This window comes from Dermacentor variabilis, unplaced genomic scaffold, assembly GCF_050947875.1.
Source record: "Dermacentor variabilis isolate Ectoservices unplaced genomic scaffold, ASM5094787v1 scaffold_13, whole genome shotgun sequence".
Taxonomy (NCBI): Eukaryota; Metazoa; Arthropoda; class Arachnida; order Ixodida; family Ixodidae; genus Dermacentor; species Dermacentor variabilis.
Genome location: NW_027460291.1, coordinates 42,285,005 through 42,310,195, shown reverse-complemented (window position 1 = coordinate 42,310,195; position 25,191 = coordinate 42,285,005). Strand labels below are relative to the sequence as shown.

General features: G+C 46.4%; 1 protein-coding gene and 1 long non-coding RNA gene across 3 annotated transcripts in view; both read right to left on the bottom strand.

Moving 5' to 3' along the window:
- Positions 1-1,389: 1,389 nt before the first annotated feature.
- On the bottom strand, positions 1,390-2,500 carry LOC142566697 (uncharacterized). Its single transcript, XR_012825106.1, has 2 exons — positions 2,408-2,500; positions 1,390-1,688 (listed from the first exon to the last, which is right to left on the bottom strand). It is a non-coding gene; the product is annotated as an uncharacterized LOC142566697 (long non-coding RNA).
- Positions 2,501-13,262: 10,762 nt separating this feature from the next.
- The window catches only part of LOC142566844 (uncharacterized), a 62,974-nt gene continuing 51,045 nt past the window's right edge, over positions 13,263-25,191 (bottom strand). Inside the window, exons 1-2 of one of the 2 annotated variants that reach the window (XM_075677746.1) lie at positions 15,768-16,097; positions 13,263-13,880 (exon numbers count right to left, since the gene is read on the bottom strand). In XM_075677746.1, coding sequence (XP_075533861.1) covers positions 13,780-13,880; positions 15,768-15,999 — 333 coding nt within the window. In that variant the 5' untranslated portion in view covers positions 16,000-16,097 and the 3' untranslated portion in view covers positions 13,263-13,779. Of the gene's footprint in view, positions 13,881-15,767; positions 16,098-25,191 lie in introns of those variants that run through there. The other variant, XM_075677745.1, reaches the window with a different exon arrangement.

The following is a 25,191-nucleotide window of genomic DNA, read 5'->3' as shown; positions in this document are numbered from 1 at the left end:
CAATTAAGGAAATGATAATTCCTAAATAGTATTTCTCGTTTATTACATAACAAGCGTCTTGAATCCGGCAACATTGATGCCTTAAGGTAGCATGTGTTGTCTTCACCCAAAAAGATCACGTGCTCGTGACGTCTCTGGCAGAAAGGTTGTGCCACATACGCCGCCAAGGCTGGCGAGTGGTGGCGCTGGCGAAGACTCCCAGGATTAACACATTAATACCCGAGAATGTATATGGGCAAACGGCGCTGCGGTAGCTGATCTAGTAGAGCATGGCACGCATAATGCGAACACGTGGGATGGTTCCCCACCTGCGGTACGTTGTTTTTCAGCCACATTTATTTCCAATAATCTATTTAATTCGGTTAGTGAGTACAAGTAATTTTCCCTACGTTTTCCTTGATGTTATTGTTTGTTCGCTTCTCATGATATGATTACCCATATGCGCTTATGATAGTGAAGCTGAAATGACACCCCCCCGTTCCTCCCGTGCTGCGGCAGTTTTGATTGTGCATGCGGAACACAAGGGGTGAATTCTTCGCGCATCACTTATTGTGACACTTTCAATTTACACCTTCAGACACAACAAGCATTGCTAATCTTTGTAATGATTAATGCCATAATAACTGGTCCGCGCTTTCCACTCAGATGATGCTTCCCACATATATCAGCGTTTCATCGCATTCGCATAAAACGCGACGTACCCCACAACGCTCTTTTTTATGACACATCCGAGCTGAAGCATAATACAGCATTCACACAATTGCATGTGCAGAACGCAGAAGCGCAAATGAAAAGCGGGCCTCGTTATAGGCCAGTCTATTCTGGATACGCATGTCAAAAGTGCGGAACCCTAATGGACTCACTTAAGAACTGCAGGGGCTTGGGGGCGTTATGGCAGGTTTATATTTTAGGCTATACAGTATGTAAAAGTTTAAAAATTGCCTGCGGCATTGTAACGCAATTCCAATCCTTCAACTGGAATAATGGTAGAGGCTGATATCTGCGCGAGAAATCAAATTTCCTAACTGACTTATTAGCACATATTTAGTTTAAGGATGGTCGCCGGCTCTTTTGCAAGGCATATTCATTTTAATCGAATCCTAAGAGTGGCACCGTTGTCCAGATACCCACCGCGAAAGTTGCGCTAGAACTGCTGTGCTGCTCTTGCTTTTACTTTTTTAACACCCTTTGATGCATTTAAGCACAAGACTACCAGAAGATCGCGGTACATGTACACGACCGCGAAGCACACCGTAATCATTTCAGCAGTTGTACTCCTTTTTTGAGATTGTTGATAGCAAGGCTATAGGAGAGGAGAGACTTCGGCACAGCATGAAATCATCTCTTCTCGCATAACGACAGCGTTTTAGCGTAGCCGTCACGCGAATACACAATCAAAACCATATTTATTAATATATTAAAGACGCAGTAGAACAAAAAGTCATGGATCACGAAAGCAAAAGCGTTAACATAAATTTCCTGTCCACGCGCGCGTACTCTTTCTAGGGAAAGAGTAGCCCACGTGACCTCGTTCGGCAACGCTGGTTCGCTGGAGGCGCAGCAGCTGCAGCATGCGATGGACGTGGCGCAGTGATTGCTGCTCTTGGCGGTGCTGCTGCGTGCGATTCTTCGGCATCGAGCAGCCACCGCAGCGTCGCCGAAGGGCAGCACGCCGGCACTTCCGGACACTGCGAGCGTCAATAATTCACCAACCACACCCGTGGGTCTCACATTTAGTCAAAAAAACATAAAAACTACTGTTCGTTGGATTACAATCTCGCTCCAGGACGGTAAAGAGTGTCGAAGTGCGCAGGCCAATTGCAGCGAAATTGGGACGAGCAAATTCAGCGCTTTTTCCGCATGCAGATAACCGGGCATGCGCGCATAGTCGTTAACGAGCAACATGTCGTTCTAGCAGTTGACGACGATTCTCCGTCGCCCGCCATTGTTACTTAGTGTCGATGGTATTGGGCTGCTAAGCACGAAATGCTAAAACACCGGTGTACTTATATTTGGGTGCACGTTAAAGAACCCCAGCTGGTCCAAATTTAGGGAGTCCCCACCCACGTCGTACACCATAATATGATCGTGCTTTTTGCACGTAAAATCCCACATTTTTTCAACGATTCTTCCTCTGTCTTACGACATTTGTTGCCTCATGTTTTCCTGCACTGCAGAATCTCCGGCTCGCATGCAGTCTTTTCCAAACCATTACCGCGGCCTAAGGAAATAGCAGGTCTTGCTAAAACAATTCGATAAACGTGTAACATTGTCCATCTTGTTTTGCCAATGTTAATCGCAAAATGTCATTAAACAAAGCAGAAACACTCACGCGCCAAGTAAAGGATAACTGAGTTCTAACGGTCGATTCCAAGTAGAACGTCGCCAATGGCCGATCTGCACATACCATGCATTACCCCCTCAATGACGACAGTTGTGCTGCTGCGTGCGATTCTCAGGCGTCCAGGAGTGTCTGCAGCTTCGCCGAAGCACAGCGTGACCACAGAACCTGGAACCGTGACAGCACAAAACAAGCCCTTTGTAATCCTTGCGTGGCACTTGCATTGTGGGACAAATCCACTAACATTGCCCACGCTCACTCGAAGCGCTGTAAAGAGGCGGGTATGCAATTATAAGTTCCGGAGCAGTCGGGCGACGGCAAGAAAATAGTTCCTAGCGAAATAATCCAATTTCAACAAGAACACGTGCACCATGAACACCACAACTCCTTTATTCCAGTTGCGTCCGGCGTTCCTCAAGTGAGCGTGCTTTGTGCTTTGCTTTTTATAGTCTATAATATTGATTTGCCTGACTGCATGTCCTCCCGAACAAGACGGTTCGCCGATGATTCAGACATTTTCCGTAAAGTTTCTACTGACTCTAACCGTGAAGGGTTCCGACCACACCTAAACGCATTGAGTACATGGTGTTCAGACCGGCAAATGACCTGAAATTATGCTAAAGCTAAGTGCACGTCATTTTCACGCTCTACATCTCGTTTTGCAACGTCATACTCTCTTGATAATAAGATTGTTGAGGAGTCAATTTGCAATGTGATGCAATATGTTCGTCATCACATCATCGTTAAACTTGCATCTGTTACCCGCAAATTTCAAATAATAAAACACAGACTAAAGCAAGCGCGTTTACACTTAAACAAAAAAGATCCACCATATACACCGCATTAGTGATACCTCAAAGTCGAATACGCGTGTGCCACCTGGGATCCGAACCAGAATACCATCTTGCGTAACTTTGAATCCTTGTAAGCTGCGCTGCTTGCTTTATCTTTACAGATTATCCCTCGCACTATAGTGGTGCATGTTTAAAGAATCGTGCCGAATTCCATCCGCTATCACTACGCCGCAAACACGCGCGCCTATTGCTCTTTCGTAAACTTCACCATCACGAGCGTTTGCATTGATGGCTTCTTTCACTCACGCTCTGTCATTTTCTCTCGCCGACATCACCCTCTCTAAGTCAAAGCCCTGCGTGTATCACTCAGATCTTTGCGCTCAGTCATTTATATCCAGATTCATACTTCGCTAGAATAACCTACCATCAGACATTGTCTACTCAAGTTCACCCCGAGAAATTTCAACAAATCCTGCGTACGTATGGCATAATGTGATGTCTCTATGCAATGTGAAAGTTTTTTCTCTTTTCATTTTGAATGAGTTATATTCTATGTTGTGTTCGTTCGGTACCTTTGCAATACGGTAGATTTTGTTTTCGAATTATCCTCTTTGATTGCCTTCTATATATTCTGAGTTCTAGGTGCTTCAATGTTCGAATTTCCGCTAATATACTGTTAATTTGGTTTCATCCAAACTGTGATTTTACTACACATAGTCGTGTCTGCGTATTTAGTCGCGTATTTAGGCGCGTTTGTTGTATTCTTTTAAAATTGTTATAACAGTATGTTCGCGTGCCCCCCACCCCCAATTCTAATACCTTCTTCCGCAGGGCATTCAGTGGTATTATTGAACAAATAAATAAAGAAATAAATAAAAAAACTTTACAGAATATTTCTCTTCGTACTCATACGTAAGAATTCCTTAGGAACTCCTTAGGCGACGAACACAGACAAGAAGACGCCGCCGCAATTTTGCGTTTGACATCTTGACTTTGTCCGACGCCGAAATGGGCTCTTTTCTCGAGTATGTGAGAACTCAACAGGGTGAAGTAACAAAAAACTTAAAATATCAGTCACTTACTGTTGACTTTTACTCATTGTTCCAATTTTATGCTTTGAAAAAACAAGACAGTGTTTTCGAACATAAGGAAACGTCAGCAGTACTGCGGGACTACTTCCTGCAGCGGTGCAAAAGTCGCGATTTGTGTCCGTGGAATTGGCTTTCGCGCCAAAAATAGTTGTCCACGAACACAAAGCTGCTAGAATTATTCTTTTTTTCTTACCGTGCCGACCGGCGTTCACTCAATGGGAGAAACATATGTAAAGAAGGCGTATATTATTGACTGGACAAGCAGGTACTTTTTCGATTTAAGGTTTGTTTGTCGAATAGTGAGAATGACTTATACAGACTCTCTGTAACCCGGCGTGGTTGCTTAGTGGCTGTTATTGCGCTCCAAAGCAGGAGATCGCGGGAACGAATCCCGACCAGGGTGAGCGCGTTTGGATTGGTGCGAAACGCGAAAAAACCCGATCAGTAAGGCTTAGCTGCACGTTAAACACCACCAGGAGGTGAAAATTATTCCGAGGTCCCCCACTATGGCGTGCGTCATAATAAGATCGTGGTTCTGCCATGTAAAACGCCATCTTAAAAAAAAACACGAAGAATATTCTCTAACGAAAGCACCAAATCCTAAAAATATACTTGAACGCTTGAAATGCCTCTAAATTTTTCCTGATGAGTAGAGGCCTTTTAATCCAAATAATCCAAACAAGGTGCCTCTTATGGTACACTCTGGTGGTTCCTACGACGCTCCAAGATGGTTTACAGCGATGCGGAGCCCTCACGCGATTCGAGCCGTAGAAATACTGCCCCAGCCGAATGTGCTAGCTGCTGCCAGAGCCATCAGAGTAGCCACGTGATCCAGCTTCCCTAGGATCTCGGTGGCGCTGTCGTGTGGAAAACATACAGCACCGCCTCCTAACGCTCTCTACTGGAGCGCGGCGCTCTGAATACACAACGCGAATGTGTTCAGAACGCCTGCTTTCAACCAGCCGAATGCAAACTGTATCCCCCAAAGAGGCCACTCCCATGTCAAGTCAATAAAGAAATATGTGACACACTGTACTATGGGCGCCAATCAAATCACCTTGACGGCAGCACAGCTATTAACACTGATGGCGAATGAATAAACACAACTTGCCATCACTCGGCAGGGGCAGGGACTTTCGTGCCGGAGCCAGAAGCCCGGCAGGATGCTGGAGTTGCCACCTGCTGCTCCTGCTGATCCCAGAGTGAAGCCCAACATGGCGTCATGGTGGCACTTGCGCTGGCAGACGTGGCCAGGAGACCTGCTGCAGTCCTTGTGGCGCCCGGGCAGCCGGAGTGAAAATTGGTTGGCCGCTGCACGCTGCGTAGCCCCGCCAGCATAAAGTCGACTTCTATGTTTGGTCCGTTTGCGCAACTACACAATGAAACAGCCATTTACATAAAATTATTTTGTCGTTCATCTAAATGATTCAGTTAGCTACCAGGGGCGCTATAACGTAAAATTATCCGAAACTTTTCTAATCAAATTCTGAAATCAGCCCCCCGCGATCGGTCAAACACTTTTTCGGACCACCCACGCTTCACCTGTCTGTCACGCGACTTCACGAAAACCGCGATAGCTCCCCATTTGATATGACGTGCACACACTGATTATGCATGATTTGACCGAACAAAAGAAAAATTGTAACTTCCGATTCGCCGGCTTTTCGCCATTAGCACTCGGCTATTCGTCGAAAGTGTTCGGGCTGCACCTTCTTCACCCGCTTGTCACGCGGCGTCACAAAACCGCAAGAACTCACCGCGTCAAAGTGACGTGCACGCGTTAAAGATGCAATAATATGCCGAACAAAACTGAATTTTCTTCTGAATAGCCGCAGCCTGCCTCGTTCACAAAGGAATAAAAGATGGCTGCTGCCGATCCTTCAGGCACTGGCTACTCGCACCTGCCAGAGAGCATGATTTTTTTCGCGTATAATAAACTGCTTGCGTGGCCGCGTAACTTTTTTGAGCACTTTCGGCACGTTTACGATCCCACTGTTCCAGCTCTTCTTTGTTGAGGATTCGTTTGAGTGGCATTCTTAACCCTCAGTTGCACGACGCCGCGATTTTCCACCAGCCACCGCAAGCTAAGCAAGAGAAAGCGGACCAATCGCAGACGCCGACCCCACCCTCTTCATCTGGTTATTTCTTTCAGTGCTGTGGCTCGGTCCCATCGAAGCACTGTCCACTTGAGCGTGCTCCTCGCCTCCTGCCACCCAATTACAAGTGAAACACTTCAACGTAGGCAATGTTATTCATTTCGAAAGCAAAGAAAAGTATGAGTGTTTGATTGGGCTGGTGAGGCAGCGTTGCGGGTCACCGCGTGATGCTTACGTCAGCGGTTGCGCAAACTTGAAGTCAGAAGATTGGAATAGAAACATATTGGAATAGTTTTACGTTATAGGGCGCCAGGTCATTTTTTTTTCTAGGCGTGGGTTGGGCGGGAGTTAGGTGTCGGAACTGCTATTCAATGATGAGTCGCACTACCCTGGCAATAATTTTATCGCCGGGAATTATTTACCGTGCTCCGAATCCATCTTGCAAGAGCGATTTTAATGCAGACCCCGATAGGAATTTGACCCCCAACCCCCGCTGGTCTGGGACCTAACACATGACCTCGACCTCTAGAGAGCGACAGAATGGCTACTGCAGGGCTCCCACGACTGCATCTTATACCTCATCAAATTTTAGTTTCTACAATTAGTCAGTCTTTATTAAAAACGCAGAACCACGCCAACTGCGTAAACAAAATATCCGCACAAAAGATGGATACAAGGGTTCACAGAGGCACTTCTTCGAATATACGTTTCTGGTGGTTTAATATTTGTAAAACTAATAACTCTAAAACGTACTTACAATTACCTACGCTAAGACTCCAACGTTAGGATTAAAATAAAGAAAAAAAAATACAGGTGAGACCGTTCCATTCATACTGATGAATATTGTGAGGAGGTTTTCAATCCAGACTGATAAAGGACAGAAAGGCATAATGGCCCATCCTATACTGAATATGAAGATATCCCGTGACGTAGCATGCTAATGAAATAATATTGATGGCAGGGCAGCTACATTCACTCACAGCGAATGAATAAACATCACTTGCCAGGGCTCTGCAGGAGCGCAGCCTTTCGTGCCGGAGGCAGAAGCACGGTAGGATGCTGCAGTTGCCAAGTGCTGCTGCTGTCCCCAGAGTGCAGCTTGACATGGCGTCATGGCGGCACTTGCGGTGGAAGACGTGGCGAGGAGACCTGCTGCAGTCCTTGTGGCGCCCAGGCAGCCGGAGGGATAACGGGTCGGTCGAAGCCCGCTGCGTAGCCCCGCCAGCACGACGTCGGATGCAGAGTGAAACCGGACGGCGGACCCCATCAATGCGCCGTTGACGTCTTGCGTGAGGGTGCCTTCGCATCCGGGAACGCCTGAAGGAGTTCAGAGCGGCTGAAGGGGCCATCGTGTCCGAGGTGCTCGCTCCGTTGGCTGGTTGCTCTCGTGCAGCGTCTCGTGCAGCGTCGAACGCGGAAGGACGCTTCGTCTTCGTCTTTTACTCGCACATGATCCTGCCACACTGGCGACGGGCATCACTATGAATATGCTTATGAATACGAAAATGGAATGTGTTTATTGTCACGGACATCCGCACAGAGGTACGATAGTTCTATACACACTTAACTTGTAGAAAAGTGGCACTTTCGCGGACTCATTTGATATATGGCGGCCGGCTTCTCGGAACGATGTTCATGTTTTTACGTTTGCGCGCCGCAGCAGAGGGAGCCGTAGATTGCAAGTATACGGTCCTTTCATCGACAGTCATGGTGGCGTTTTTTGTCATTGAATTGACAAGCTGTTCTGCTTAGGTTTAATTCGTAAGGAAGAAAAGAAAGGTAGCTGTACGAAAAAGCTAATCAAGAAGAAAGCCAGAAATAAAGGAGACGAGATACAGGGAACGTAAGACGCGGCAGAATTCAATCATTGCCTCCGCCTCTGATGCCGGTGTAATACGGACGTGCGCAAGAGGTCTCGGTAATCAGACAATGATGTCGCCGCCAATCCCGAAAGGCAATGCTACACACAGTGTATATTGACATCATTTCAATATATGTACTAGTGCATCTCAAGTGCACCGCTTTCATGCGTTACTTGCTTCGAATTATATTAAACCATGTGAAGCAGAAAAAGAATAACGAAAAAATACGGCAGTACCTATTTATTTATTTAGTTAGTTCTTTATTTATTTAATTTATATATTTCGATAGTACGCGGTTAAGGCTAGATGCGCTCGGCGTTTTATATGAATAGGCAGAAAGAGACAACATTCGAGCGGGCTGAGCGCGAGCACCAACAACAGCAACCGTCTCCTTGCTCTTCGTCTTCTGCTGGCGCCCGTATTTTTCAGTGCAAATTATTTATTTATTTATTTATTTATTTATTTATTTATTTATTTATTTATTTATTTATTCATTTGTTTAGTATGCCTCAGAGGTCCCTAAAGAGGAAATTACATAAGGGGTGGGCACATATTGAAAAAAGAGAAATATCTATGTTAATGTGATTAGCGTTGAAACTATCGCTTTGAGCTATTAAGCTAGTACATTGAGCACCGGAGGGACATTCAATGGCGCCTTTCATGCTGGAACGTTGGTGTCAGACATTCGTGGAAGTTGTTAAGGTGACAAATAGAGAAGCACGAAAGGGTTGAATATCTTTATTTGACCATAAATAATAAATACACGGGTGGATGAACGTGCCGATGCTACACAATTTAATAGAGAGAAAGAAAGGGGCAATTTTCAATGCCAGAAAGATGGAGAGGTCGCCCTGAGTGAAGTTCCTCTAACCTGCTACTCCACGCTGGTGAAGGGATTTGTCGGAATGACGGAGGCTGGATGTGAAATGCAAGGAAGGCGGTTGTGTGCTCAACATAATGATGATGGGAGCTGCACAACATACTGTTCCTGTGCTCCGCGTACATGCATACTTCACAGCGCAACCCACACGTCTTCGCGGACAGAGGTAGAGATTACTGAGGTGTAGTCACGGGAACGTCTATAGCTTGCATGATCTTTGCAGCTCTTGGAGCCGCTGTAATGTTAAAACCAGACAGTAGCAGCTGCAGGGCGTCGGTTATTTGTCGCAGCATTAGATTGATGAGAGAGCCCGATGGTGATTTTTCGTTGCACTGCTGTTCCTGGCGCTCACAGTCCAAGCCCCTGTGAGCGGCTGCAGACATGGCCATGCATTCGATTCCAAGCCTGTGCTGTTCGCTTGAAGCAATAACGCTTGGAGAGGCCCACCGATGACGATTCAAATAACTTCCACTGGAACTGCGGAATGGGATCCAGGGGAATCTCATTTGGAGCTACAGCTTGTTCATGTCGACGACGCGATAGTCTCCTCCGGTGCTCCGCTTACGCTGCCGCACCTTTTTGTGACATACTTCTCTTGCTCGTTTGGTTCAATATTATTATCTTCTTTTTCTGTTGGGGACAATCGCTGAAATTTACCTCGTGTGGTCCGCTGTAGGTCAATCACTTAATTTTTTTCCTGCCGTGCATAAACACATGTCGTGGCTGCCTGCGAAGCGAAGTCATGCCGTATGGCATATGAACACAGCGCTGGCACGACCAAGCTTTCGGGACTTCCGACATCAAAGTGGTTAGGGCACGTAAGGATGCACAGAGTGTCTCACATAGCCCACCTTGACGTGATCAGGTGTCGTGTGTCCCTCGAAAAGGAGCTTGAAGCTCGTCGATGACCTTCACAGTTGAAGACAGAAGCCCTAGAAATTCTTCATCGGTGATGTCAATGACGGCATCGTAAATAACGCTTGCGTTTTTCTTAGCGTTGAAAGCTGCCTCATTAATTCCTTTCAGAGCCACATTAACCAAGGTAGGTCTTGAGAATCTGTCTTGAGGCAAAAACGCAATATTGTAACCTGCGAGTAGCCGGTCCTTTGGGGTCATGCTCGCTGACGTCCTTAGTTGTCTTGTGGCATTTGCTCTTAAGTTATTTGACCTCCACGACGGTGTAGTTGTTGTACGAGTCCAAGGATTCACTGTTGGAGACGCAGCAGCCGGACGTCTCCACATCGACGTGGCGAGTGTTGCACAAATATCGCTGGGCGCCAAAGTGCAAAGAGGCGTGCCCGGCACAAGTGATGGCGAGCCGTCTGTCATCGCTTTGGATAGCACAATTATGCCTCAACTGTAACAAAACTATCTCAGCAAACTTAAAATGCTACGGTATCTCAGCTCCTGCAGTTCACCAAGCCTACACGTGACAATAAAAAAACGGGCTACGTATTATACCCTTGAACATCTGGCGACCCTTGACATACCTGAAGAAAGGTGCATGATAAACGTGAGTGCACGGATACTATACATATGCGACCACTGCAGCCCGTTAAATCCTGAAAGGCAAGAGCCTCTGAGTGGTGGAAACAGGTTATTCGAACCAAGATTTCCACAAAATTACGGAAATAATTAGCATTCGATAAAAGAACAGAGTTTGAACGGTTGTTCGAGCGTCCCGTATCCCCTATTTGATGTCGCAGTGCGAGGTTCTGCTTCTTAGCCTTTAGACGCGTGTTTGCTTTCCTTCCGCAGGGGCGGAAGCCCGATCAGGGTTAAATGAATAACACACCAGCCCTTTCAAAGCCTCAGTGGCGTGTTCGAAAAGGAAAACTAAGTGTTGAAGTCACTCACCAACCGTTCCTCATGTCACCTCTCCTGCCCCCTTCGTTTTTCGACTGTTGAAACTTGCAGGTTGAACGAAAGCGTCCACATGTGCTTGTTTCCGCAATTTGTGCCTCTGATCTCTTTACCAATATCCCAGCTTTAATTACTTTCAACAAAACGCTCGCGCACAACACCAACAAAAAATATTAGAGGGTTGTCTGTAGAAGCTACAATTGCGGATACCTAAGGCCGCGAAGTCTTCTTGCTACAGTTCATGATGTGCTGGTGAGACTGAAAATTGTAGATGGTACGATTGCATTGTATAATTCGGGCATATACTCTAAGCGGTCGTCCTGTACTGTAGAGCCTGTCTGGTGCCTTTTGTTGTCCCGATAACCATAATCAAAGAACAGCTTGCGCACCAGTGTCTCCATGCGTTGATAATGAAGATGACGCTCCTCCACGATTAACACGAGCGCGTTTTAACAGTGAAGTTCAGGTAACACCGGGCCATGTACCGTTTGGAGAAGGTACAAAGAAGTAAATAAAAAATCGTAGCATTGACTCAAGCCTTGCTATTAGTGTCTCCCTTACTCAACATGTGTGTTGTATAATATTTCCAATGTTGTTGCCAACGAGTCGAGTCGGTTTTTTATGGGAGACAATAGAAATCGACGTATTTTCAGGGCACATAATATACAGCTCTAAAAACTACCCTGTTGCAAGTGTATTTATTACTGACGCAATACCTCTAACAAAATGTCAATTTGAGGTCTTCGAGTACTTCTGAACTGAATTTCGTTATTTTCATTTTTTTGGCAAGGGCACGTAGTTTTTGATAAGTTTGGGGCGGGAACAGTGACATAAGAAGGTTGAACTGTACTCAATAGACGCACAGAAAGGCACTGATGTATCCGATCTTCTTGATTAAAGCTTCACTGCTTTGTGGCTGTTTTGTGGTGTATTATTTATTTAGGTGAATGTAACAAAATGGGGAAATACGGTTCTTTATTGTAATTAATATTCGCAACGCATTGCGAGCCATAAACTCAGGGACCCGCCGCGATAGCGCAGTGGCTTTTGCTTTGCGCTGTTGAGTTCCAGGTGGTGGGTTCAGCTCTAGCCGCAGGGGCCGCGATTTCTACTGTAACAAAACACGAATATGCTCGTGTACTTTGATTGAGGGGCCCATTAAAGAACCCCACGCGATGAGAAATTAATCCAGAATGCTCCATTACGGCGTGCCTCAAATGAGATCGTCGTTTCGCATTTAAACACCACCGAAGTTATAATTTTAACATTTCGGGGACAAGAGTCGCGCTTCACACAAGCATAAACTTTAGTACTTGTGTTGCGAAACCTTGCGCTACGACCTCCTCTGAGGTAAATAAAGCTTTCTTCTACTGGCTCGGTCCACTTTAATTGGTGGTAGTATTTGGGGTCCAATACAACGTGGGTTCCTTCATAGACACCTGCACGGACCTGTGATGAGTATTCGGGCGAGTACCTTCATAACGGGGAACAAATACGTTTTCTGTCCATTGTGCAGTTTCTCCATTTCCTTCTTGACCTGCAACTCGATAAGTTTTCCACCGCCAGACTCGTATGCGCCTCTGTTACCGGTATGAACATCGTAGCAGTTCGTTAGAGCTTTGCTATCGATTCCCAGCAGCGCGCTTCATTGCCGAACAAAACCGTCAATATTACTATTGGCATCAAGGTTAACATCCTCGATGAAAGCATTCCACACGCAACGACATCTTCTTGCGACCTCACGCGGCGTACGAAAGTGCGTCGCGCCTTACTTTCGTCTAGAGTCCCCCACTTCGGTGTTCGTCGCAATCATGTTGCATTTTTGGCCCTTAAAACCCGAATATTTAAGTGTCCGGCTCACTCAACTGCAACTTCAAAGCTGTATTGGGATAGGAGTTTTTTATATAATGATACAAATATAGACATTGCAAAGGGATCAGCAAGCCTTCTGAGGGACCATGGGTCAAAATTTTTTATTTATCTACAAGGAAATGGCTGCACCAAGCGATGCGCCTCTTAATGCGATTTCAAGGAGCTCCATGCAAGTGTGAAATCTTTTCCCAATCGCGACCGCAAAAGACTCCTTTTTAAATCAGATTGACAATTTACCGGATGTCTTATAAATGCTGTGACAGCCTTAAAGTTGGACGAAAGCTTCATGCACATGACTGCGACGCGCAGTGGAGTCGCTCCAATAGTTCTCGCTTTTTTGTTTAGGGGCTCGTGATTCTTGGGGTAAGACAGCAGGCCATGCGGCGCAAATTCAAATGAGATCTCTTCGCACGATAGGATTACGACATATTCGAAGAATGCGATTGGACGATAAATAGCTCCTTTATTGTAAATATCATACAATCACAATTTTCTTTGTGCAAGTGTATTTTAAGGAATCACACATTATTTAAAGAATCACAGAGAAGCATCCGCACTGGAGAGTGAAAGCATCGAGAAAATAACAATGATGCCACCACAGCCATCTGGAGGAATGCGTGGCAGAAGAAGGAGGAGGTGCCCAGCGGCTGAGCCGACGTTGCCCACGTAGGCCAGGAGTATGTGCAGCAGGCTGCGGAGTGGGGCAGGCAGGCTTGGGTAGGAGCACCACTTCCGCCGTGTCTTCCTCCTGATAGCAGAACATGGTCAGGAGATGCCAATCCTTGCCACCGTCCTCATCTTGCTGCATGCAATACATCCCGTGAGTGCTTGGACCACGCCACTGCAGGCCGCCTCCGAATATTTGTGGTTGAAAACTATATAGACGGAACACGGCCATCACTCCCTGGACTGGAACGGCTTCTTTTGACCGGTCGCCATTCTTCCATGAGCAGCTCGCTTCACCGGAGTCAACTCTTTCACTACGTGAGGCGAAGCTGTCCCACGTAGATAAGAAGGATGAAGTCTGTGACAATGAAGCCGGTGCTCCGTTGTTGGCCGACGCACATGACAAGAAAGAAGCCTGCACCACAGTTTAAGAAGGACAGTTACGAATGTGGAAGTGGACAGGCTGGTGGCATCCTAATTATTCCAAGATAATAACTGATCTTCTTTTTTTGTAGGCTAACCTTGTCTTCTTCTCGCGAGCAACACAAGGCATGGGGGTTGCGAACGGCAATTCGGCAACCCTTACTGCAAACTCCTGCTAGCTTTGCAGTATGAAGCGGAGAATCTGGCAATATTGTCTTTTACGTTTTGCCCCTGTTTCCAGCTAATTACGTGTCATGATACGCTGCGGAAAACTGGCATTGCCAACGACGTTTGGATGTGGGCTTTCTACTAAGTTTGTAAGGCCAAATACTTCCATGCTGAACGAGCAGACAACGGAAGGCCGCACTGCAGATCGACTGACGGGGTCTCTGAGCTTCAGTAAAACACATCCCGATTTTTGAGCTATGTTGATATCTCTCTATCTCTCACACAGACACACTCACGCGCGCACACGGTAAGCAAGCGTCGTCAACTAACTTGAACACAGTCTGCACACATGCATGAAATATGTACATGGCATTGCTACAAAACAGTGCGACCGAGAACATTTGGTGTTCGTTTCAAATCCTATTATGCAGCTCCATATACATAGTTTACTGCTGCTCCTGAAAGGCGATAAACCTGCAAAGTTAAAGTTTAGACACAGGGGGAGTGGTAGCTGCTCGTTATGTTCATCAACCCATGACGTTTGAAGAATCGCTTCAGTTACGCATGCCATGAGTACTCTTTTGTGTTTGTATGCGACATTGTTTTTTAAGACTCATATCAGTTATGCACTGGCGTATTTCAAGTTACGCGCCGAGTTCCAAGATATTTTGATCATATTAAGTTTGAGACTTATAAAAAACAACGCTATTCCCGGTACATCAAAGAATAAATTGTGAAGTAGCAATAATAGCCTAACGGATTGCGCGGAAAATGATCGCAATGTACAACCATGGGAATTTAAGGCTATACAGCTGTCCAGCCAAAACCCCAGCAACGTGCTCGCAGCACTTCAGCAGTTATATATCACGCGGCGAAGAGAGGTGTGGACTCTAGTCTTTGGCTATTGGCTAAGTAGTGCCTGTCTAATTGCGTTAATGGCCTGAGGAGCACGTCATGACATAGGAAGGAAATTTCTGCTTGTATATTATTTAGTCAGTTTGCGCAATTGACCCCACAATGACACAGCCGTTTACATAAAATTATTTTGTCGTTCATTTTAACGATGCAGTTTCATACAGTCATTCTCCTGGCGTTTTACGTGCCAGAACTAGGATCCTCTGATCATCCAATTACTACTCGAAGTTCTTTATGAGCGTTCTTGCATTCTTCCCCCAGCGGAATTTTACCCCCAGCGTCTGGGATCGAACCCACAACCTGGACCTTTGCAGAGCGACAACATGGCCGCTGTGCTACCCTGACTGCTTATTACCTTGTCATCTATTAGTTGCTACTGTTATTCACTCATGGCGGTCACTGCATGGACAAAATATCTCTAATGAAGATGGATAGATGGGCTGCACACATAGGCACTTCTTTATTTATACATTTCTTGTGGTTTAATCTATGTAAACTGGAGAAATGACATGTTATAGAGACCGCCTGAAAATTATCTGCACGAAGACACCAACTTTAGGATTAAAATAAACAAACACATGAGAGACCGTTCCATTTTTACTGATAAATACTGTGAAGAGGTTTTATAGCCAAGCAGTTAAAGGGCAGGAATTCAGCATGGCGCACCTTAGATTCAGTATAATGATATTCCGTGACGCACCTTGTTATCTCTGCCAATCAACTCAACTTGACGGAAGGGCAGCTACATACACCTATGGCGAATGAAGAAACGGAACAGGAGCGCAGCCTTTCGTACCGGAGCCAGAAGCACGGTAGGATGCTGGAGTTGCCAGATAGTGCTGCTGTCCCCAGAGAGCTGCTTGACATGGCGTCATGGCGGTACTTGGGCTGGAAGACGCGGCGAGGAGACATGCTGCAGTCCTTCTGGTGCCCAGGCAGCCGGAGGGATAACTGGTCGGTCGAAGCCCCCTGCGTAGCCCGGCCAGCACGACGTCGGATGCCGAGTGAGACTGGACGGCGGACGTCATCAGTGCGCCGTTGGCGCCTTGCGTGAGGGTACCTTCGCATCCAGGGACGCGTGAAGGACTCCAGAGCGGCTGAAGGGGCCATCGTGTCCGACGTACTCGCTCGGTTGGCTGGTTGCTCTCGTGCAGCGTCTCGTGCAGCATCGAACGCAGAGGGGCGCTTCGTCTTCGTGTTTTACTCGCACGTGATCCTCGCACGCAGGCGACGGGCATCGCTCTTGATATTTTTATAAATTTGAGTATGGAATGTGCTTACTCCAGCTTAGATTGACATGGTTTAAAGATTTTCCCAAATCATTCTGATGCGCGCCAGCGTCGGGTTTTACTTGCTGTTATTATCCCTCACTAATGCGAGCTCACAAAAGAAAAGTATTCGGTGCTTTTCGAACGAGGTTCCTAATACCTTCTTCCATTGTATATGTCACCATTTTATGTCAGTTACCTCATCGCCGTATTTTTTGCCTGTTGATCGGCAAACACTTCATTAATGCAGCCGTCCTCCTTCTGCGTTCCCTCGGGAGTAACATAGAGAGAATAGGGGCAACGTTTTATGAAAGCTCTTTTACCCCAGATCGGGACGTCACATTATATGTGCCAGTCTGTGTAGAAAAGGAAGTGATGGGGAGTGGTAAGAAACTAGATGCAATGTTTTGTCAGAATTTGAAAGTTCACTTAATGTTCCTTAAATCATACTTTCTTTCGAGCTGTATACAAATATTTGTGGATATCACGCTCACATGAAAGCTTAAAGGAAGGCAAAATGTTTATCGATAGTCTGTATGTTTTCTTCCGGTGAAAAGCGCAAAATAAGTAAATATCTGTATTTGAGCAAGAACGACGACGCAGTATGTAACGAGAACCGATTGTACTACGACTAATTTAGCGTATGAATGAGCGTATGAGGGCGAAAATGTTGATAATATAAAAAAGAGACAGAGATGTGGGGTAAATGTCACATAAGTTTATTTGAACGCTCCTTCCGCGTTAAAGTAACAAAAAGACAAGAATGAAGGGGAATTGTGTGATTTATTCACCCTAATATTAAGTGTGACACATTAGTGGGCGGAGTCCGGAAGAAGTTTGACCGCCTGAGGTTCAAACAGCACCTATGAAAGACTGGGCGAGCGTTTTCGCATTAAGGCAATATCGAAATTCTGTGGCCGTGACCGGCAATTGAAGCTATCACCTCGTTATGTGCTCACAACGCCATGAACCATTCAGAAAAACATTTGTGCAAGATCACAGAAGTGGTTTGCCTTCTGTATTAGGACAGAGTTCGTGCACCTATTACACTGTCACCCCGCTTGATGCCTCTGGGTATAGCGGTCCGCTTCTTAGCTCGAGTTCGAGGGTTCGATTCCCAGCTTTCGTGGCCGTATTCATATGCGATTGGAATGAATAACCCTTCTGCATGTGCACGGGGTCGAATACCTGTTCTAAAACAGGCGGCGGCAAAAATTATTCCACAGACATTGTCCCCATTGTCCGCTCACAGCCACTGTGCTTCTTCATCAGACAAAATCGCGGAAACAACCTTAATGAAATGGCGAATTGTGATGAACTGATTCTTAAATTTACTTTATTCGCTATGATGTAGCCTCTCGATATGCTCCACTGTGTGTGCGTGTGCCAGTTCTTCGCCAATTCTCCTTAATTCTCCAATTGTGACACAAGAGGTACAGAATCCCGAAATGACCTAATACGTTTCGCACTTTTCTGTTCACGCACTTGTGATGCCCAGTCTTCCCTCGACAAGAGTCATGCATAGCCTTTGTCCTCGTAGACATTTCTGCGCAGACGCCTTGCAGTGCGCATCCGCCTGATTGAGACTGGGTTTCGATATCGCCTGTGAACGATACAGTGCTTAAGCAAAAAAATTGCATTACTATAGAGCTGTGACCTTTACGGTCCACATTCCACTAGATTACACATTGCATAGGATAAAAGCAAACACAATTTTACTCGTGGCCGATAAATGCAAAGCGTTTATTTAACCGCTTTACAAAAGCTTCGCTTCACATAGATGCATACGTGTGCGTTGGTTGTGCGTAATTTTTTTTTTCGTCGCAATTGGTTTCTCAAATTTAGGTCACGATTGCACACCGCGTGCATTAGGAAGATAATTGCACGTGGATTATTTCACCAAAATAATCCGTTTGCACTTCAAAGTGTTACGTAACTTTAGCATGGCTCGTGAATTTAGCTCCCTGCTGTAGACATGTGGCGAGTCTGTAAATGGAAAAAGAACGGGGAAAAGCTTGTACGTGCGAAATCTTGCGTCATTTTCTTGCCGTATTTGTCGTCGACTTAGAGCATTGCAGCAGCCCCCAATTTTTTTTTTTTACAAATTGTAGCTTTTACGTTGTGCATATTGATTTCTGACTCCAAATATGGACTAGTCACATAGCTGCGCACACCAGAAAAGTGGGACAATATAGATTAAGAATGGTGCCCGGCATGTAGGCACCCCCTCTCCAAAGTTATTCATTTCATGGGTGTAAAATGTATAAAAAGTGGTAGATTGAGGCTGTTAACGTGTAACGAATAATGAGAAACATACCTCAAGAGGGGTGCGATTTTCCACTGACGCTGTGTTGTTCTGCAATTCGAGATGTGATTTAAACGACTGAAGACTTTACGCGGGTAAGTATTGCAGTGCCACAGTGCAGCGACAACCGTCAAGTGGGGACACATGTGGGCCTGCGTGAAAGATAGGTGTTAAGGCGCGACAGTTCCTCTTTATTTTCATCCTGTCCCTGATTGACGGTTGGAGCTGCATCTCAAGTTTGGCGCAAGGTGCTGCCATTGTTCAGTATGCGCCGATAAGTTTTGTGCGCACCTTCTTTTCCGCCGCTGTGCGACTTTTCAGTTGACAGCCGGCGTTTCTGTTGTCCGTTTCCTTTTCCTTCTGTTTATGCCTGCGTCCGCATGCCTACGCTTTTTTCTAACACAAAACGGTAGTGCTGGCGCGTGGTGTGCGGGTAGGGTAGCAGAAACTGTTCGCGGAAGATTTCCCGTAATGTGGTTCTCTTTATCTTTTTTTTACGAATTTGGACAAAACGATGCTCTCCGTTAAAAACAGCGATTTTTTCCAGCTAGCGAGAAGCAAGGCTGCAGGTATTGAAGTCCCCGATTCCTAGACGCTTTGGTAGAAAGGCATGTGGGCGTGTCCTGCTTGGAAGCATATGTGCGCATGTTTCGAGGGAGTTCACTGAATTGCTGTGTTGCCGGCGTGGGTGCCGCAACCTGGGAAGTAAATAAAGCAGGGAGAAAAACAACACGGTCGGTCAGGCTACTCTGTCTCCTATGGCACTTCAGCATTTTTAGCGGCTCCTTAGGTTCCTTTTTATGATAAAATTTCATTGATAAAATACGAGAACTTCTATATAATGACTTCTAAAGGAGCTGTGATTATCAACCGAGCCGAAATGAAAATGGGTTGACATGAACGACCAGCCGCGGAAATTTCCCCCCAAAATGAACCTATTGCTCCATGTCGCCTTCGCAACCTGTAGTTAAGTTATAAGTCTCATTGACTCTTGTTTTTTCCCAAATTTTTGTTTTCAAGATTGTTACGGCGGCTGTGCGTAAAAGTTGACTGGCATCCTAAATGCTGACGAAGAGCACCCAATGTTTTACGAGGCCGAGGTAGCGCGCGCACCCGCCGTGGTTGCTCAGAAGCTGCTGAGCACGAGGTCGCGGGATCGAACCCCGGCCACGGCGGCCGCATTTCTATCGGGGCGACGTGCGAAAACACCCGTGTACTTAGATTTATATGCACGTTAAAGAACACCAGGTGGTCGCAATTTCCGGAGTCCTCCACTGCGCCGTGCCTCATAATCAGAAAGTGGTTTTGGCACGTACAACCCCATAATTTAATTTCAATTTCTTAAGCGCGCGCGTGCAAGCAGCGTCGTCCGTTTCGCGCAGCCTTGCCCTTGTTCTTGCTTGCGCAGGTCCTTGACTCAAGTTGAGTTGAGTTGAGTTGTTGTAGGCTACACTGGTGGGATTACCCTAGCAGTTGCTGCCGGCAATTGCTCCACCGTAGCGACACTTAAAATAAATAAATCACATAATCAGACACAGACCTCCCAATCACAAATGGTCACTCCTCAGTTCACCATGTGGAAGCCAAATCCGTGTCCTGTAGGTAATTTAACAGAAGGCGAGAGACCCCCTTCCTACACAACCGGTTTCCGCGCGGGAAAACAATGTCCTGAAGAGAACTGTGAGGAAGTCCTGTGTTCTTGAGGTTACCGAATAACACCCTCCTTTCCGCGTTATACACAGCACAGCACATTACGTAATGTTCTATGTCACCGCACACACCACATGTTGAACATAATAGTGATAACGCCAGGCCAGTCTTATACATCCACGCAGGGGTACGAGCAGAGCTTGTGCGAATGCGGAGCAGTAAGGTGGCTTGGTTTCTTTTGAGACCCTTAATCACACATGGCTTGTGAGGTGAGCTCCACAAAGAACTGAAGTGGCATGACACCGCTTCTCTGAAGAGTCTCTTGTCTTCTTGAGGCACTTTTCTCAAAGGATTCCCAGACAGCGCTCTGTGGGCGAGGCTGTCCGCCATCTCGTTGCCTATGATACCTATGAGTGATGCCATCCATTGGAATCGTATGGAGAAGCCTGTGACACGGAGATTTTGCACCGAACGTAGGCAGCTTAGAGATAAGGGATCAGTGGGGAACCCGTGTTCTAACATTTGAAGGGCGGATTTCGAATCTGTAAGAATGACAACAGGTTGAGGCGTACAAAACCGTAGCTTTTTGAGAGCTGCCTTAATGGCAACGCTTTCGGCCGTTGTGGAGGACACGACTGCAGTGAAGCGAACGGACCAATCATACTTCAAAGAGGGAATGGGAAAAGCAGCTGCACTAGATCCTCTGACCTTGTCCACAGAGCCATCAGTAAAAATTTGAAGATGACGTGCATATTCAGTTTAAAGATGTTCCAGTATGAGCGAACGCGTTGCCGCCAAAGGAGAATTCCGCTTAGCACGAACGTGAGGAATTGCGAACGAACAATCGAGGCTCGCGAAAGACCAAGGTGGTTTCAGCCTCTTAGTTCGACCTCTAGCATCAAGACCCAGGTAACTAAGAGTATTAAGGGCCAAGTACGCTCGGGACTCGGATGTCTTTTGAACGCGCTGTAGAAGGGCCCGGCCGGCTGCCGTCTATTTGAGGCGGCCAATTTGCATCAATAACCTTTGTGAAGCGACTAGGCTATGAGGTATCGATAGAGATTCATAAAGTACTGCATTGTTAGGAGCAGTCTGCGGAACGCCAAGAGCCCTTCTTAGGCCCTTTTTGTGCAGAACCTGAAGTCGTTCCAGCTGTGATATCGATGGGGAATATAAAGGGAGCTGATACATTATTCGACTCGTCACTAGTGCATCGTGCAACCTGATCATTGAAGAAGGGTGATTTACCCATTGCTCACTTGCAACTCTACGGATCACATTGAGACGCGAAGATATCGATGTCACAACCGAGTTCACAGCTCGTCGCCACTGTGCGCGGTAGTCAATAATGACGCCCAAAAAGCGCTTGTGTTTCAATTGTCGGCGACAAGATTGATTAAGGTCTATCTTCAGCCGTGCATACCTTCTTCCTCTACCTGGAAACATGATGAAGCCAGATTTTTCCACCGAGAGAGTAAACCCAACAGCTTGAAGGTAATTTTGAACTGCAAGTAATGCCTGTCGAGCTATCAGAGCTAAACGCTTGTGTTGATATCCGGTTAACCAAAGACAAATGTCGTCCGCGTATATCGACATATGGACATGCCTGCAATGTTTTTGCACTTAAGCGGGAAGACCAGCCATTGCAATGTTAAAGAGCGTTGGTGAAAGAACACTTCCCTGAGGTACTCCTCGCGATACCGCCCTTTCGGTGCTTGTGGTACTTCCTAACCGCACTTGAATTTTCGGATCACTGATAAAAAAGTGAATGAATCACAGAAGATAGCCCTGTACGCCCATGGCCTGCCAACTATTTAGTATTGAGCTCTAAAGGACGCTATCATAAGCCTTTGATACGTCTAGGAAAACAACTAGTGTTGAAAGGCCGAAAGCTCTATGATGTTCAATATGGCTTATCAAGTCCAAGACGCTATCTTGCGTGCTTAAACCTGTTCGGAATCCAGTCATGCATGTTGTCAGAGCCTTTCTATCTTCGAGCCACCAAGATAAACGCTTACTTTCCAGCTTCTCCATGAGCTTAGCCACGCACGACGTCAGTGATACAGGATAATACGAGGCCAAGTCTGTCATTTCTTTGCCGGGCTTCACCACTGGGACAGCGCAAGCCACCTTACATGAAGGAGGAACGTCGCCAGTCTCCCACACTCGATTGAGATAGCTTAGGAGCATCCTGCGGTGTTCCAGAAGTAGGTTCTGCATCATCTGGTTGGTGATGCTGTCAGGACCTGGTGCACATCGACGCCGCAGGCTGCTGAGTGCTGTCTGTAGCTCTCGAAGTGTAAACGGGGCATCCATCACAGACGCAAATGTTGCAGGCAGAGCGCAGGGATGAATTCCTGAACTTACACTTATAAATGCATCTGCAAATTGCTCTGCCAAGCACACGAGAGGTTTCTGCTTGCGCAGTGCAAGCGCTTCGAAAGGTTTACTAGGACGAGAATCTCCAGCAAGACTGCCAATGACTCACCAAATTCTTGTCATAGTTGAGAAAACCGTCAAGCTAGCGCAGAAGGACGCCCACTGCAACCTACAGAGCTTGTTCGTATGGCGTCGTATGGCAGAGTTAAGCCTATTGAAGGTCGTCATGAAGGATCTGTCGCCCTTCTTCCGCATCAGTTGTCGCTCCGCCCTTCTGCGCGCTGCGCAACGGTTCCTGAGTTTAAATCCGGAGTCCGAAAATGATTAGGCAACTTGACCGCTGTGGTAGCAGCCATCTTACCAGAAATCATTTTGTCTATGACATCACCAGAAACACATGCAAGTTGCTCCCTGTATTTGTCCCAATTAACAACATGGCTTATTTTAGAGCCGCGCATATGGAAGTCGGCAGTAAACACTACCATTGGATAGTGATCACTTTCCATGCGGTCAGGTGCAGTCGACCACTTCACGCGGACGTCAGATGAATGCAAGGTTAAGTCTATGGATGTGGCTGAGGCTGGAGGCCGGAAGAAAGTGAGACTTCCGTCATTGGCCACGCACAGGTCCAAGCTGTCGATAACTTCTACAAGTTTGCATCCGCGGGAATCTGTGTTCCTGTCACCCCAGACAGAGTGATGGGCGTTGAAGTCCCCGCAGATAATTCGGGGCGCTGGGCAACGGTCACAAAGCTGCTGCAGAAACAAGTTCATTGCTACCTTCTTCCGCGGAGACACGTATACCAATGCAACAGAAAGAGTTCGGAAGCCAAGCCGTATCATCATAGCTGCTGCCTCAATACTATCGGTGTAAAGATCGGTGACGTTCAAAGCCAAATGAGGAATCTCTCTTCGTATGTAAAGGGCGGCACTTCCCGCGGGAAATGACTTTATGCTGCAATTCTTGTGGGCGACTTATCCAGTCAAAGATCTCCCGCTTGGTAGGCCAGCCTCCGAGAGTGCTAATACTGGAACACACGTATCATTCAGAAATAATTTAAGTTCTGCTAATCGACTTATCATCCCAGCGCAGCTCAACAGCGCAACTCAACTCAACACAGCGGCATGTATTCACGTGTCACTTCTGTGCGTGACATGTGTTGTGGTCTCGCTAACGAATGACTTGCATATTCTTTCATTCATCTTGCTGCAGCCTACCGGAGGATAAAATTAGGAACGAGGGTTCTTCATCTACTGCCACGAGCTGGTCCGAACTCTGTCATTTCCTAAAAAAAAAAACTCTATGCCCAGACTGCATGCGCGGACACGTTTCTTCTGAAAACCGCGGGAGACTCCATAGCCCCGTCTTCTGCTCCAAGTTTTCTGCGTAAAACTGCGTTTTTCCGTCCCCATCACTGCTATTGTCGCGTTAGTATTTCGCTAGAATTGCAGCTTGGGCTTGTTGGTTTTCCATCCTGGTGTTGACAGCGCAAAACGTAGACGGGACACGATACGAGAAAACCACACCACAAGCGTTGAATTTCAACAACGTTTATTTGAAAGAAACACGGCTTCTTATACCATCGCCCACACGTGCCGAAGTCCCATGGTTGCACATCATGGGAAACACGCTTTTTTTGCGCTCAAGATAGTGGTTGTACGCACAAAAGCTGAAGTTCTTTTTCTCTTAGTAACAAGGACGGCGTGCTAACGCATTGGTCACGACGTCTGGCAATCTCGGTTGCCTCCGTTATCTCCCGGACCAGATGAAAAAAAAAGAAAAGCACGATGACCAGCTGCTTCGGGACATAAACTCAAAAAAGCACGGGAGTTCCCCTCGCAGTTCAATACCAGTAATAAAACACGCCAGTTTCGTACCTCGATGGCACTGGCTACCGTTCTACCAAACGAATGAATCGTTCTACTCTCCTTTAAAAAAAAATTGGTCGCGCAAACTGGCAGTTTGAGGACTATGATCTAACCTAGCTGACTTTGACATCAGAAGCGATAAACCCAAACGCAATAATGATGCTAAAGCTTCTTGCTCCATTGCATGAATATATTCCCGAAAAACTGATGTTCTCTGTTTTATTCTTGTATCATGCATCACTTTTTCATTCTACGATGAGAAAGAAAGAGCGGAGTGGAGTGCTTATACTCGAGTTAGGTGAGTACCGGTGCTTAGTACGGCTACTCGTGTTTTATGCGCCACATTTTTTTCATTTGGGAAAAAACTATATCTAGTTGAACGTACTCACGCGTGGTGAGTAAGAACACATGGCAAGGAAATGTAAGGTGTCTTAAGGTGATCACTATGGCTGTGACCGCGATCACATTTTTTTATGAGATCGTAGCAGTAGAAGTATTGGTGATATAGTAGCGACACGAATCGTCCTCGACATAAGATGCGTCTCTAAGTCGGGTGCTAAAGTGGGCCTTATTTTATTTGTGTGAACAGGGTCGGTATATTGTAAAGATTGCATTCAACGGTATTCCTTGTCACTCATAGTCCGTGGTCCAAGCTGCACTCCGTCGATTGTGAAGGGTGAATAATTAAAAAATTCGGCGTGGCTCTGCTATTACAAACACCAGACACCAATGGAGCTAGGGGAAGGGCAG